At 31.3% G+C, this 16,826-nt stretch overlaps 2 protein-coding genes across 8 annotated transcripts; one reads left to right on the top strand and one right to left on the bottom strand.

Moving 5' to 3' along the window:
* Nucleotides 1–110: 110 nt before the first annotated feature.
* On the top strand, nucleotides 111–2,338 carry LOC122569267 (DNA-directed RNA polymerases I, II, and III subunit RPABC5). 3 transcript variants are annotated; one of them, XR_006317387.1, is made up of 3 exons: nucleotides 111–347; nucleotides 600–826; nucleotides 2,108–2,338. XR_006317387.1 is itself a non-coding variant. In XM_043730057.1 (3 exons), the coding sequence occupies exons 1-2, from the start codon at nucleotides 253–255 to the stop codon at nucleotides 706–708; spliced, it is 204 nt and encodes a 67-aa protein (XP_043585992.1). In that variant the 5' UTR covers nucleotides 111–252; the 3' UTR covers nucleotides 709–712; nucleotides 2,108–2,338. The 3 variants fall into 3 exon arrangements, 1 of the variants encoding a protein (XP_043585992.1); XR_006317386.1 differs by lacking the exon at nucleotides 2,108–2,338 and adding an exon at nucleotides 906–1,864; XM_043730057.1 differs by having other exon boundaries at nucleotides 600–712.
* On the bottom strand, nucleotides 847–16,645 carry LOC122569255 (proton-coupled amino acid transporter-like protein pathetic). Of its 5 annotated transcripts, none has more exons than XM_043730013.1 (11): nucleotides 16,381–16,645; nucleotides 14,360–14,506; nucleotides 4,969–5,018; nucleotides 4,807–4,883; nucleotides 4,536–4,634; nucleotides 4,161–4,311; nucleotides 3,966–4,087; nucleotides 3,494–3,852; nucleotides 3,253–3,436; nucleotides 2,364–2,530; nucleotides 847–2,256 (listed from the first exon to the last, which is right to left on the bottom strand). In XM_043730013.1, the coding sequence occupies exons 3-11, from the start codon at nucleotides 4,969–4,971 to the stop codon at nucleotides 2,015–2,017; spliced, it is 1,404 nt and encodes a 467-aa protein (XP_043585948.1). In that variant the 5' UTR covers nucleotides 4,972–5,018; nucleotides 14,360–14,506; nucleotides 16,381–16,645; the 3' UTR covers nucleotides 847–2,014. The 5 variants fall into 5 exon arrangements, with proteins under 5 accessions (XP_043585948.1, XP_043585950.1, XP_043585947.1 ...); XM_043730015.1 differs by having other exon boundaries at nucleotides 14,413–14,506; XM_043730012.1 differs by lacking the exon at nucleotides 14,360–14,506 and having other exon boundaries at nucleotides 16,381–16,644.
* Nucleotides 16,646–16,826: the final 181 nt, after the last annotated feature.

Genomic DNA, 16,826 nt, shown 5'->3' with positions numbered 1-16,826 from the left:
ATGTACCGGACTAATTCGGATTATCTACGTAACTGTACTACGACTAAACTTTTGCTTAGGTTGTGTGTTGGCAACACTGTTTGAAATGTTAGACTTTGTGTTTCAATTGTATGGCAATCTGAACGATCGAACAGTCGAGAAAGTGCGTTTTGCTACGTCTATTTATTATTAAGCAAGTGGAATTTACGTTTATTAACGACAATATCTCTTCGAAACTAAAAAAACCGACTATTTAATCAAATTAAAAGCACGATGATTATACCTGTACGTTGTTTTACGTGTGGAAAAGTAATCGGTAATAAGTGGGAAGCTTATCTTGGTTTGTTACAGGCAGAATACACTGAAGGGTAAGTATATACATTGTCATATCAAACTGTGAAAACAAATTAAATGAGCAAAATACGACATAAATTAGATATACTATAATGTAAATAACGTAATTTATATACTGTGTTTACACTAATAGGAACTCTAACCTTCACTGTATAGAGATTCTAATGAATGAAATGAGATTTTTAACTATTTTTGTTAATAATGAGTACATCAAAATATTGTCTATCTGCAATCTTCTATATGTAACCATATAATATATGTTACAGTGATGCTCTTGACGCATTGGGTTTAAAACGATACTGCTGCCGTAGAATGCTTCTTGGACATGTAGATTTAATTGAGAAGCTTTTGAATTACGCACCATTAGAAAAATAAAAATGTGAGATAAAAATTCTCTCATTTCACTTTAAATATTAAGATACAAATTGCCAATTATATAATAGGATATTGTTATTTGTACAGAAATATTTCTTAGGAAATGTATGATGACAAGGTAGAATAAAAAACAAAAGATATTGTAAAATGATTTGTATTTAAGTATTGTAATTACTTCATTATTTCTTTTTCACCAGGAATATGTAAAAATTTCCAACAATTGTATAAAAAATCAATTGATTTATAACAAGTTCGATAAGCAAAAATTGCTTCGAAAGGATTTTGCTTTCTTTTAAATGTACATTTGTATTAAATGCAACACAGTAGAGTGAAACATTTGCTGCACTGTGAATCACATAGATGAAACATGTTATGACTTGTTTATAAATGTTTGAATTATTACAATAATACATGTTATTAAATTTAGGAAAAAAAAATGAAGGTTATACTTTAAGATTTGATTGTTAATTCATAAGACTAACAACACGCAAATATACTTCTCTATGTATTAACAATTTTTATAGATCGTAATTGTAGCTAAAATTTTTTTAAATTCTTTATAGTATGTTTCAAATAGGGTACAGTTATATGTGCAGAATATAAAAAAATGTTCAAACGTAATTTATCATTATAATAAAGTAAAAAATTTCACTTTGTTAAATAAATAATATCAATCAAAATTAATTAAAACGTATTGCTCCAATGTAAAATATTTCTTACAAATACTGTTAACTTCTCTCAGTCTAGTCTCTTCACGAATTAAATAGAATATATATACTATATATTATGTTTTAGGAACAGAGTAAGTTACTAGATATATTTTCAAATTAGTCACTTATTAACGATTAAATCTTCTCATATAACCTCCCCTAATAGTACTTATTTTATAATATAAATTGTTTGTGCGTAGATATTATTTGAACTATATCGAATGTTAGTTTTCCAATTTCTCATTCTTAAAAGAATTCATTTTTGATTCATTGAATTCTCATTTGCACAACAACCGAAGTTACGTTGGTTAAAATTCATTCTATCTTACTAAAATACTAGGGCATGTCTTGTAAGCATAATATGATGGCATCTAAATTTCTGATATAAATTTTATCAAACTTCTGATTATACGTATCTTACAAAATAAATTGATATCTTCAATTTATATCCTATTTTGATTTTATTGATTGTCATCATAAAATAATTAAATTATCAGAAATTTATTGCATTAAAACCTGTCAAATGGCTTCCAAACGTTTTTGGAGTTTGGAATATTGGAATATTTATAAATCTATGTATATGAAATCAATTTTTCTTAACTGTAAAGTTCCGCGATTTGCATTAATGCACTTCGAGATCCAAATACTAGAGCCATAAGCCCAATGATACATATGATTACGTTTTTCAGTGCTACCCAATTTCCGGGTCCAAAACCAACATCCCAATAAGTGACGGTTTCGACGAACACAGGAATTAAAAGTCCCAATATTGAAAAACAAAATGCACCAATTAGTCCAATAAAGGGTTCGATAGTTGGTACGATCACGGCCAATAAAACTAAAACATATAAACAGATTTCTTAAATTTCTAGGATTCTGAAATTACATTTGTGAACTTGAAATAAATTTTATAGCGAAAATTTGCTTATAAATTAAAATACACACCTGCTCCTGTGACCATAGCTGTTCTTAAAATATAATTTGCTAGCAGTGGCTTTTTCTGAAATCGATCTTTTATACCATTCCATGCAATGTCCAGGCAAACGTAAAACTGTAGTCCAAATGTGCAATAAACGGCAAGAGCTATTAATATCTTTACGATTTGGGCCGCTCTAGAGAAAAAAGATATAATATATAGTCAACGCAATAGTATTACTCAAAAAATTAGCCCTTTGCGGACGGGGCTGCTCGACGAGCGAGCATCGCTGTGGACGAGAAGTATTGGCGCACGTAGTTGAGAATATATACACGTTGAATGTTTGCATTATTCATTGTCGAGGCTTGTATTATTTTCATCAACATTTAGTTCATCATCATTGTCACTGTTACTAGAAATATTTAAACATCTGAACCGATTCATTGTTGAACGGAATTCGTTTCCACTGCCTGAAGCACTATTGTCAGGTTCCTATCTTGTCAGGTTCAAAATAATGCTCGTCATCACTACTATCACTATCAAACATGTCCTTTCTGGATATTTTAGGCATCGTGTATAAGGTATTATAAAAAATACATAAAACATATAAGAAGTTTGCTGATTCGTCTGGTAATGCCAATGAAATTCGTTTTGACTCGACCATCATCTTACATCGCGAGTTTACGTTAAATGGAAGATAAAATTTCTAAAGATCTATAATTTTCTTTCATCAAAAACATAATACTGTTTAGTTTATTATACCCATAAGTAAATACGGATTACATTATCGCCCAGGAAAATAGACGTAGGCCAGCTACTTAAAAATAAGGTGAACCGATCCGGAACGATGAACAGACGGGGGGGACGGCTACATGCCGACACCCGTCCGCAAAGGGTTAATCTTATTGTGATCCTTACACTTCTTCCGTTGGTAGATTTAATGTGATACTGTCTAAAGTTTGATCCTGATATCTCACGTATCCCAAGAATCCAAGTAAAATGTAGATGAACGTAACCCCGGACATTCCTTTATTGAGAACACCGCAAATTCCGACAAAATGTTGGGGTGTTTTCATATTATTTTCCAGTGGCATTACAACTCCTATAACGTAATTCTCTTAGTAAAACATCAATATTCCTTTAAGTAGTCGAATAATACCTATTGCTTCCATTGCAAAGATAGTAATGCTGAAGAATCGCGGGAAGTCTTGGATGGACGCGAATAAAGGTACAGAGTTGATAGATGGCATATCCCTAACTAAGTAATAAAAAGTTATTCCTAAACCTGATCCCATGAATATATTGGCTACCATGGAAACAGGTGCAAGATATTTCAGATTTGGTATCCAACTGAGCAGTATCAATGGAATCAGTAAACAGGTTGCCATTAACCGGAGACTGAATTCCGATTCCGCATGATAATGCTTAATGATCTGATTAAAGTTTGCAGCAACGATAACTGTGTACACACTACAGGTACCAAAATACGTTGCGAATAAACTGATTTGTATAAGGTATCTGTAAATAATATATTATGTGGTTATTATCCTATTGAAAACATGATTCCTTAGATATTTTTAAACTTTATTTCATAAATATAAATATTGTATATTATTGTCATGATATCTTACCTGATCGGTTTTGAAAATTTTCTCCCCCATTGTGGTCCCGTGGCAAACGCTACTTCTGCTACATCGGCAAAGCTCATTTCTGTACGCCTCGTTTTGTAATATAGAACATGTGCACATTTTACCTAAAATATTAATGAGTCGTAACTTAGTTTATTGCTTCGTTTATTGTGTTCAATATCATTGGTATTTATGTACCAAAATATAGGCGCAATGTGTGCATACGAACGCCACCAGAACTGTGGCAAATACACCAACGACAAGTCCGGCATTCTTGAAAGCAATTGGCATGGATAATATACCCGTTCCAAGGGCAGCTTTCAACAAATGCGTTAATGTGTCACCGTCCCTGAAAGGAAATTACGGACTATTATTGCTGCAATTATTTTGGTATAAATGTGTCATTTACAGTGACATATTTAACTTTCATACTGTTTGGCATTATATAACATAGATATTACTTATTTTTTATTAAACATCACAAATAATATAATAATCCTGAGTATGTAACATAAAAGTTAAGAATATCAGTTAATTATATATTTTTATATCAATTGCCATATCGCGACTTACGTCGTCGGGTTATCAACTTTTCGTTCATTGAAGGGGTCGAAGCTTTTTCCATCACCCTGTCCGACCTCTATATCTCGTGGAGCGACTTGCACTTTGTATCTGCAATAAATATGAATAAATTCTACTTTGTTTAACAGTTTTGCTTAGCGAATCAACAGGATTGTTGTGTTTCACGATGATATTTTTGTTAAGACGATTTCTTTAGTTAATAGGGAATGAATCTGAACCTGTGAATAAGTGAAAACTATGTAAATATATAGTAAATTCCTACTTGGACAATACACCATCCTTCGCATTGGACCCATCTTGGGGTAGGAAGGTGTCCATTTCTGTCGGCGCTTTGTATTCCTGTAAAAGACGATCATTATATAATAAAATTCTAAATAACAACTCATTTTCTTTTATAAAATAATGTATTTTCATTGATACTTACCATTGTGAATGTTTGTATGTGTATATCTTGGCTTGATTATTGTACGTTATCTGCAACAAACGAAATTAATATTACAAAAAGATATTAACATATAGTAACGCATATTGCAATATCACGTGTGTACATTTAAAATAGTGTAAATTCAAAAAAACATAAGCTGGTTTTAAAACAAATTAATGTATATATCGCATTTATTTGCGTAAGCAATTTTCCACACTCGTGAATTAGAGTTAAACGATGGAAAGTGAAATAATACTACTATCATAAGTTTACAAACTAATTATTATTTGATTTACAATGCAAAGTTATGGATACGCGACCGACTATTGTTATTCTTCTTCTTTACACTCGATTTACATCAAAACAGTGCAATTGATTATATGTTTTGACTCAATGGAAATTATTATCATTAATTCGTTAAATCATAATAATAAAATTCTTTTTTTTTTTTTTTTTTAGGATATTATTATCCTTTAACGCTATTGATAGTACAATTGATAGGAATTATATATAAATAACGCGATCATATTATAGCACTTATAGTACATATGGTATTACTATATCAGATAAAATGAAAAACGTGTTTCCGTAAAAGCTTTTTGAAGTCCAACCTCAGTATACGCTAGTATAAAGTCTAGCTCGAAATAAGACTTTATCAGCAGAATAATCGCTGACAATATTTGGAGAGCTACTGATATCGTAAAAGTTAAATATCTGGTATAGAACACACATTTGTTTTTCTTTGTAAATCGTTGTGGCACCTGATTGAAATTAACACGTTAAATGCCACGGGGGTCACCGGTGACCGGCGCACCAAGATCAGTAAAAATACATAATTTGAACAAATGTCAATAGTTACAAATTTTTTATTGTTACCATCGTTGCTATAATGGCGTGACGAAATTAATGCAGTATAAAACATATAAAAATAGTTTCATTGCTACATGAAATTTAGATCTATAATGTGCGTCAGCCACCAGTGGCCGTCGAACATGGGAAAAACCCGCTTTTTTTGTTTAAACAAGCGAGATTATAAATTGCTATGAAATTATTTTTATCATATTGCAACTCTAAAATGAGTTGATCTACGTAGAATCGAAGTATTATTACGTAAAACATCATGTAGAAACAGTATTTATTTTCAAGACCTCGACCTTGCGTTTCGAAGTGTATTAATGGTGTAAATATACGCGGAAATGCATAGCTGTGGGTGGCTGGCATGGAAAATTAACATAAACGCGAGAATGTTACCTGATACAATGTCAACAATTGTCTTCGTGATATCATAAGAATTCAAACTAAACTAGCAAATATTCAAATAATATTAATAAATTTTTTAATTTATCATACTATCATATTATTATACTAAAAGTAAATTAAACATTCTATAGAAGTGAAAGATTTCAAGAGCTGTTAAATCTCGGGCAATTGCCAGGTTCTTGCAAAATTTAAGGTTTATAGGTAACAAAAGGTTGACAAGAATTTAAAGATAATAAATAGCGCAAAGTCTTGAAGTCCTAGAACTTTTATTAAGGTACAGGATTATATATCCCCAATAATTTTGGAGCATTTGGAAACTGTTAGAATATCTATCATTTTTATTTAGAATATTCCAATTATATTTTAGGGATTATTTCGAGGACCGTTAGAATGAAAATTTGTTTGAATCCGCAACGGCTTTGAAGATCATTATTCAAAATTCTGGAGCCTATGAGACATCTTTAAACCCTTAATTGCTTCGAAATCTTAGAAAATTTTTAGGACGTATACGTACATGAAAATTTGGAATCTTCGTGGATTCGTGATTTCTTTGAAATCTGTGGAACCTTTCCGAATCTTTAATAATTTTGAAATTAGGCTTTTTGAATCTTCAATCACTTTAAAATTAAGAACTTCAAACTTTCGAAATATTTGCGATTATCGTACATATCGATATAAATACGTGCGAATAAAAATACATATAATCAGTAGATTAATCAAGTTAGATAATGTCGTGTGGCAATGATTGACCAAAATGTTCTCTACAGAAGTAATCTATGGCACAAAGAATCTTTTAACAGAGTTGTACAAAAAACAAAATAACGGGTTTTTAAGCATAAGCAGTATTTCCTGATACCGAAATAAATTAAGTAATACTGATCGTTTAAACCTATTCAGATGAATATTTTTGAATGCATCACAATTGAATGGTTTAAACGTGTATAATTATGTTGCTTTAAAAGGCCAACGGATGAAGGACTCCTTTGTTCGCTAATACTATTGTAACATGCAAATTCTTTCTGAGAAATTGAGTAAAGACTGTTTCTGCTAAAGTAAATTGCTTAATTTTTGTCTACTAGAATCCTAATGTTATGTTATATTCGTACTGTGTCTTACACTACGATCTTCAAATATATAAAATTACTTCTCCGAAAAATAAAAGCTTATCTACTTTTTTTCCAATTACAATTACAATTATAAACTATAATAATAGATAATAATATAAGAAATTAACTAAAAGTCCCAGATATCAGAATAGCTATTAAGTAATCTTAAACATTTATTTCGGTCTAATTTTACGCAATGTTGTTTATTTCAAAATTCCTCTTCTATAATTATGATATAATATTTACAGGTCTCTCCATGACTCTAAGATGAATAATACTAAAGAAAAGCAAATTGTTGGTACGTAGTGACATTTGCAAGTGAAATGCATCAGGGCAGAGTGCTGGCGAGTGAAACCGTAGAAAAGTGTTTCATTGAGAATAGCATTTATCGATCATCCTTGACGTAACACCGGACATTGTCCTTAAAAATATAGAACCGTTGGCAATTTGTAATACGGTGACCACTAATGGATGCGCGCGTCGGGTCTAAGAATAGTTGAGAACCATCACCTAAATCCCTGAGTCATTTCGTATTTACGTTTCTATAATAAATATATGAGCATTTGAGATTCGACAAAGAAATAATTTTGCATTCGCATGTGTATTTATACATATATTTGAATATATATATATATATATATATATTGTTTCTATATAAATAAATTACTTTGTTTCATTTAAATGGAGATTTTATGGCCTAAAACGGTTAAGTATGACTAACAAAACATAGAAGTGAACAAATAATGAGCACAGCAATAAAGCTATAATAAAATTGGTTTAGAAAAGGGTTTACAAGTGTTCGAAGATGATAGGTAGCCCAAAGACTTTACTTAAAACTTTTATTGAGGTACAAGATTAAGGCTCCTCAATAATATTCGAGCATTTGGAAACTTTTAAAATTTCTACATACTACATATATATACATTATTACATTACAGGTATTAAAATAAGCTTGGAATATTTAAAAAATAGCAGGGATCTTATCACTTCTATGTTCACTTCTATGTCTTGTTGGTCATACTTAACCGCTTTAGGCCATAAAATCTCGATTTAAATGAAACTTGAAGTAATTTATTTATACACTCACAACATATATATTCAAATATATATTCTAATATATGTACGAATGCAAAATTATTTTTTTATCGAATCTAGATTCATTTAGACTCGTGTATATATATATATGAGTATTCGCGATTCTATAATAATTTTTACTGTAGATTCGATAAAAAAATAATTTTGCATTTGTAAATACATTTGTACATATATTTGAATATATATATTGCGAGTATATATATTTTATTTAATTTATATGTAATATTTTATTATTATATATGCAATTAAACAATTTATATATATAATATCGTAAGGTTTCAAAGTAATCCGAGGCATAAAGAGATTCCAATAAATACTAAATTAGGTACACATGTATATATTAAGAAAGAAAAGAAATATTTCGAATTGGAGTACAGTAATGACACATTAATTTTAACAATGTACACATTCGTGTTACTCATTGTCAATGCAGCATAGATTGAAATCTCATTCATCGATCATTAATTTGCAAGATAACCGAGAAACCGGTAGAACAACTTCGACTCACGACATCTGGTCAAATTGCGCGTAAATTGCACATTTATATTCCAAGACAGTTTGTATGTCAGTAGTACATACTCTTTTATTATACGGAGTAACCATTCAAGTTCACTGTGTTTAATAATTTAATCCCGTGTTTTTTTATATTTTTATTCGCGTTTATATTATGCGTTTAAAAAAATGATGTTGCATTGTAGCAAAAATTAGGTATCGCTATTACGTGGGAAGTGCAAATCACTTTATGCTTGAAATATTGGCTTCAAATGTGTGTCTTAAATTTGGAAATGTTTCATTTACACATATAATTTTGATCGCCACGTAAGACGTATCTATATTTGAGATTAATTTTTACGTTCCTCGTGGCGATAATAAACTCTAATTTATGTAAATTTCTTTCTACGCGTCGACGCTTCTCAGAAAACAAGAGGAGAGAAAATTGTAACTTACGGAACAGGATAATCGGCATGACGTTGCGAAAATTGTTATACACGTGGTTAGAGGTTCTACGATTGTGCGGCTGCATCCAAAGACGCCTTACGAGACGCCACATTGACAATACGGTATCACAATCGCGCCGTCGCAGAGGTGCTAATTAAAATACAGTACACTGCTTGAATCTCTAACAAAAATCATTTGTCTTCGTACGATTAGGAGCTGCGTCGAAATGAAAGAGTTTTTCAAGTTACAGAAAGATGACTAAAAGCATTCGGCCGCACAATATTATAGAATTTCATAGTTTAAGGTAATAAGAGTAATTGAAACATGGCGCTGAAAAATTTCCAGGTACATCCTAGTATTTAAAATTAGAAATTTATTTTATTTTTTATAAATCTCTTGATCCTATATTTTGATTGCTATTTTTATACGTTAGAATTTCTCAAGTATGTTCCACTATTTAAAATTGGAAATTTAATTAATTCTTTCTTTTATAAATGAATTTTTTGATTGTATACCTCGATTGCCCTCTTTATATGTTATACAATAATTCATATCCATAGTAAATATTACGTCTTTTATTCATCTGTTAAATAGGGAAATGATTAAAATGAATAAAATCGTAGAATTCCTTTTGAGAATATAATTGGAATTTTTGTGCTGATAGGTTCCAGTCACGGCAATTATGCGAGAATATTTTGGTTTCATTTATATGGTGCACGATAATTAGTATCTATAGCAAATCCTGCAATGTTGAATATAAGGTTATAGCTTAAGTGTTATTACACGATAAAGTGACACCATCCGATAAGAGAACAAAATACATATGACACGACAATTTGTTGTCACTTATGCACGAAACTAGTTACAGTTACGATGCAGTCATCGCTATTTCGTCGAATAGAAATTGCACACTTGTGTGAACAAACGAAATAAAAGAAATATTATGTAATTACTGTGCACTTAAACTCGATGGTGCATTTCCAGATCACCTATTGCAGTTTTTTCCTCCCTAACAGTTTATTCCCCATTTTTATAATATTTCAGCAAACGTACTGACAACCAATGACGTAAAATCAGATAAGAGAACTATGATATTAATTGTACCGACAGTCCTAGCTATTCACATTGAAATTAATTAATCTTTAATCTATCCTTGTTAAGGCGACAATTACGGGAGCGAGTGTTACATGGAAAATTAGGTCGTTCAACTTTCAGAGTTAACCTTTCGTTCATTGTGGTCAATTTTACAGTTAATGTTATTATCAGATTACTGATTAACCATGTATGTGTATAAAAAAAGCAACAGAAAAAAATGTTTCGGAAACAGATTCGACGTAGAAGATAGAAATCACGTGGAATGGAAAATCACGAAAAAGGAACTTTGTCTGATTCGTATCTATAATGCATGTAAATAAAAAGATAAGGTTAATGTTAGTGACCCCATGCTTCACTTCTACTCTGTCAAATCAAGTCGCAACGATAATATTTACAATGATTTATGGTACGATAGTTCTTAGTTGTCGTCATAGTTGTATAAAGATATAACTGTTTTGTTGAACTTCGTCGCCATGGATCTATGTACTTTGTGAAAAACATATTCTACGTGAATATACTTGTTCGCTTCTGGAATTAAATAGAGTTCTACATATTAAACTTTAGATAATTAATCGTGATTCATTTTGGCTTAATTGTATGTTAAATGTTAAATGAACGTAACAAATGAAATCAATCCAAGTGATCGAATTTGTACTATCTTTTAAATCACTTCATTAAACAAAATGCAAATCTCAGATTTCTATTATCAAGTATTTGAGATATAACGCAATTTTAGAAGATCACGAAAAGATTATGTAAAGATAGAAACTAGTCAATGAAAATATTTTTATCTATTCGTAATACCGTATAATTATTCATATCTTCTGTTCAATTTCAAAACGCTAGTAAGTACGTATGATTCACGGTTTTAACAGATTATGCGCCGACGATGTTTACTTGCAAACTTTTTTTAGCAATGTCATTCAGCAACCTGTAATAGTTGTTTGCAAAATTTAATAAATGTTGCAAGTATCGATCGAATGATCACAAATTTATAAACTTACCGAAATGATTGGCATTTCATGTATTTTTCTCTATAATCATTGTGTAAATAAATCAACGATTTTTTACCTTTGAAAGGTCCAGTCTATAGTTGGAGAGGGGGTCGACCAATAGAGTTTTCGTTTTAGTTTTTCTTTAATTTTACAGAATTATTTGGAGTTAGTGTTTAGATTTAGAGAATCTTCGCTCTCACTCACGCATAGGATTAGCCAAATAAGCGAAAGAATCATCCTCAGAATTGTTACTTCCATGTAACTTCTAACTATTACCTACTATGATGTATGTATTTTTACACGTTTGTTTTTCTTTCGTGAAAACATGTTGAAGCAATTTTTCAGAACTACTAGTACTTCCAATATAAAGTTATAAAGTCATGATCTTCTAGCATTCATTTAGCAATTACTACGAGATCGACAATAACAAGAAACAGACTTATCTGAAACAGATAAAAACTCTACTATAGTATCGCAATATATTCCGTTAGAATGACGTTTCATACGGACTTTCAAGGTTGCTGAAGCTGAAAATGTGAATCGCTTTTCGCGCGGATTCCTAATGTTAAGATCTTTGACAAATATTCAGGAGGACGAATGTTAAAACCGTTCATTATCGTGAAAAATGACCCTGATTTTTTACTTTAGCGACTCAAAATACTCTCGGAAAGACACATTTAGATCAAAAATTTTCCGATTTGCAATATTATAATAAATCTAAAGATGAATTATGAAGAACGACTCGATAATTACTTGTAACGTGAATAAAATACATATTATATGAGAGGGAAATATTATTTAACAAATTTTGTACTGTAGCATTTAAAATTCTTTTTCGTGTTTATTTCGTTAATCATTATATTTCAATAGCATCGTTGTATTAGTGAAAAACACGTGTTTCGATAGTATAGTCACCTGTATCGAAGTTGCTGAACGCATTTGAAAACTGGGTCACCTCGAGACTACGTTTTCTAGTTCGTTGCGTAGATGTCAAGGTTTGTCTCTATGACCGGTTCGTTGAATTGATCCTTTCAACAGCAATAAAGGAGAAGAAAGCATTTCGAATAGAACATTGAATCACAGCGGGTGGTCGATTTTATTCATTCTATCCTTAGACCGTTGGCATCTAACAATAATTGGTTGAGTAAATCGCAACCTTAGGCCGGCTTCATACCGCAATACGTGTATAATAGATACTAAATATGTATATGATAGATACTAAGTAAAATCCGAATTTTACGACGGAACATTAAAACAAATTAAGTTATCATCGCTGTAACATTATCGAATTGGCAAAAAAAGAAGGCGTAAAAGTCAATGGACAATGACGTCATGAGTCGTACTTTATGCAGATGGAGGTGAGAGGATAAATAACGGTTGCTATTGGACGAAGCTTATGTCACGTAACACAAGCATCGTAGCAGAAGAGCGGTAATAGGGTAAATAATGCGACGTTGTGTATTCCCTTAAGAGAAAATTCTACTGACAACTTTTTCACATAACTTATCATATTTTACTTATAATTCTCAATGAGAATTGATTGTAAAATTTTTCCAAATAAAAGAAAAAAAGAAAAAACTTATCATAGACAAGGAAAGACGTGTAAGGTACTACTTCTGTATTTATTTTCCTTGTCTTTCATACGATAAATTTTACAATTAAAAGTTGAAATATCTACTAAATTAATAATTTTTCGGCATAAGTAAGCTATTAATCTCCTATAGAGAATCCGAATCTGCACCGATTAATGTACTAAAAAATATATAATTCTGTTCAAAAAACAAAGTTGATCTCTACATGAGCTTTACGCACCCACCGATAGAAAATTAATAACATCAAACATGTCCTTCTTGAAACTATCCTACCCTTATCTGAAATATTTTCCGATGTAATTCATGGTATCGAAAATATTTCAGTTCAAGCGATTCACCTTGTATATTTACTATAGATATGTAACAAGGAAAGTCAATCTCGTTACAGTTACATGTTAGATAGATACATATGTATGATAAAGCTGATACGGAACTACAAGGTCAATAAAATTATTCGTACTGCATAAAGGTTCTTGAATAGCTTCGCCTTCGGCCGGTTTCCTTTCGAGTTCAAGGAGCTTGATGCTCATGCTATATTTATGTATTTGGAATTATTCCTAGAAATTTTATTTTTTCAGATTTACTTTTCTACTACAGATTTTTTTTCGAACAAAATTGTACTGAACCTTTAAAACTTCTTTTACAATTCAAGGAAATTATTATTAACACTTAGCCAATCGCGCGCGCCACAGCGAGCTATACGCTGTCCTCTGCGCTCGGACAAGCCAACTTAGACGCTGTTTATCGCGCATTTTTCCAAGTATTGAGGACTAATATTCATTACTTAAAAAACAAAGAAGTCTAAAAATTACTAGTCTAAAATGATTTTGTTTAACGATTTCACATATTGTTTATACAAAACACCAAATTAAAAATATATATTAAAAGTATAAAAAAATGTAGGTAAAATTAAAGACATTAAAGATGACTAAAGACAAATAACACGACTTGATCGTGAAATTAAAAATTCATAATGCATTTTAATATTTTTTTGCAGTGAGATATCGTTCGATTATAATTTTATTTAATCATAACTGATAGTGTAACTTCTTAATTAATTTTAACACCACTAAATTGGTGTATTTTATTATATACTGTACTTTATAAAAGCAGAAAAAATGACGCAATTAATTGGGAACAATTCCAGGTAAACAATAACTGATAATAACAACAACAACAACAACAAAAAAAAAGAAAACGCGTTGCCAAAGTCAAAAAGGGAGATCTCTCCGTTCGATCACACAGCGATGTCCTTCACAAAGGGGAGATCTCCCTATTCGGTCGGCTAAATGTTAAGAACGCCAAATACCTTTCGTTCCAAGAACTTATCGTTGCATGGACAAGGTCGACTAAATCCCTTACATGCTATTTTGAAACAGGATTGGCCAGACTCTCCTTACGTTCCAAGAAATATGTTTCTGCCCCCTTCTGGTGCAACCCACATTATTTGGCAGTGCTATAATAGGCAACGTAAAAAATTGAAAATTTTACAATTCTTTTATGTTTTTTGTTAGTTATACTTATATAGATATACTGAAAGGTTAATTTGAATAATAAGTAATATTTCATTTAATTCACAAAAAATATAAAAATGTTGGTACGTGGGAAATATAATCAGAATGGTCGCGAAAAATATCCATTAATGTACACAATGTCCGTACGTATGTAGATTGCAGAATATTATCATAAAAACTAGTCAATGAAAGAACATAAAATCTAGAATAAAAATGCATTAGCTATAATGCATTCGCTTTCTGATAGATGATTTGAATATATATTTAAAAAATTAATTATAAATATAATTATAATACTATTTTATCTCTCTATTTATACAAACGATTGTTCCAATTCGTCGCCAACTTTTTTGGATATTACATATTTGATAAAAAAAAATTAGTTGAGTCTATAACACCTTGTTCAATTGGCTGTGTTAACATGATGCAATTCATCATAACAGTTACCTTTATTACAAACAATTGCTTAAACCATTGTTTTTTCGAATGGCAAAGCGATAAAATGGAAATCAGAGATGATTTTTCAACCATATTATAGAGTCACATATCAATGAGTTCATCAATTATTGGGTTGATGTTGACGTGTTATGTATCGATAAGCATACAGCATAATTACATACTGTTGCGATAAAAAGTGTAAATTAGTTAGAGGAAAAATCGATTTCCGTGTGGTGAAAGGGTAACGAACGAATTCGCCTGTACAGAGAACGGGAGTTTCGATGCGCAGGTCCGAAATATCGACTCGAAGTTACATCATACATAGCTACCGTGCGATGGGACTGCTATCACGAGCCATACAAGTCGTGTCTACACAAACTTAACACCACGTGCTCGTAGCGGCGTGGCTGTAGTGATGAAACACCTTGTAAAGTTTATAGCTTATGCATTATAACAACCATTATATTTATAAATCATCGTTCTTTAAATTTCCAAATTCTATGTTATTTTTTTATTATACTTTATTAATGTAATATTAAAAAAAGAGTTTCCATACTCATAAGCTTGCCGTTAGGATGTTATCAGTAATCGAGAATAGATTTCATTCAACAGTAGCTATTACAAAACTAACATTTAGTCTTCTGAATTAAGATGAATCGCACTTTTTTAACGATACATCGATAACCTCTGAATCTAATCTTAAGTCATTTAAAATTATTTAATCGATAAGCTTATACGAACATAAAACTCACAAAGAGCTCGGAAGGTAAGATGTAAAATAAGAGGGAATAAAATTTCACGGTATTGAAATGCCGTTCATTTCTTTGAATTTTGTATACTGTATACAAAGGTATAGGTTAAGGATTTACAATAAATAGCAGTTGAATGCAGCTGATTCGATGCGTGCGCGTTAAATCTTCCAAAATGTATGTATGCTGACGGGTGGAAATTCATAAGAGAAATAAAGAGAACCAATAGAATTGTAAATGCGTCGGTACTATCCAGATCAACGTGACTTCTTAGGTTTAGGTACAAAAATATACTACCCATATTTGCGAAACCTCTCTTGCTTAATGGCTTAACCAGCTCGGAGCGTGCCAATGAATTTCAAAATATGGAACGAAATTTGTATTGATCATGATTCACTATAATAAAAAAATCCATACTGATTGCGATTAATTATCGTCGGCCACATAAATATTAAATATTTTTGCGCGGGAGCTTAATTTGGAAATCGATCAATTGAAAAGAACTTTGATCATCGTTCTTCGTGTGTTTTGTAATTTAAATCGAGTATATTAGCTTTTAAATGGCGATAGAGGGAGCGATAGTGTAATAATGGGTTTCAAATGTAAATGGAGTGTACAAGCATACCTACCGTTAGGGACACAAAAGTTATTCGGTGATTTTAAGGTATATAAAGATGAACGTGGCATGTAAAGACCGATCTCGTAGTCCAATGTTACTTCATTTCTGACAAACGGCGGTTCAGTACGGTGGATCAGTGAATTTATTACAACACAAATACGGCACTGTACAGTATACACTAGACGAGTGTGGCTCGTATTCGTGCCACACGACCACACTATTCTACCGCGAAACACCGACTGAAGGAGAGTGCCGTGCTGTCCAGACAAGAATAAACGAGAATAAACTGAAAGTTTTTTGTCCCCGGAAGAGCGTCCACTGCGTTTCATCAGGCAACCGCTAGAGGTCGAACGTCCTATGTAGTGATCAGTAGTCCAATTTCGGTTTATCCATAATCTTTAAAATCATCCGGAATAATTAACTACACAAATATTGCAATTAATTCTCTTTTTCTGG

The sequence above is a fragment of the Bombus pyrosoma genome, linkage group LG7 (genome assembly GCF_014825855.1).
Source record: "Bombus pyrosoma isolate SC7728 linkage group LG7, ASM1482585v1, whole genome shotgun sequence".
Taxonomy (NCBI): Eukaryota; Metazoa; Arthropoda; class Insecta; order Hymenoptera; family Apidae; genus Bombus; species Bombus pyrosoma.
The sequence above is the reverse complement of the archived record's forward strand: the minus strand, read 5'-3'. Positions and strand labels throughout refer to the sequence as shown.

Bases quoted from the DNA above. Each gene is read 5' to 3' on its own strand.
- LOC122569267 (XM_043730057.1), top strand. From the start codon at position 253: ATGATTATACCTGTACGTTGTTTTACGTGTGGAAAAGTAATCGGTAAT. The intron at 348-599 runs GTAAGTATATAC...TATATGTTACAG, and splicing joins CAGGCAGAATACACTGAAGG to TGATGCTCTTGACGCATTGG.
- LOC122569255 (XM_043730013.1), bottom strand. The intron at 4,635-4,806 runs GTAGGAATTTAC...TATTTATTGCAG, and splicing joins AAGGATGGTGTATTGTCCAA to ATACAAAGTGCAAGTCGCTC. The intron at 3,853-3,965 runs GTAAGATATCAT...TATTATTTACAG, and splicing joins AAATTTTCAAAACCGATCAG to ATACCTTATACAAATCAGTT.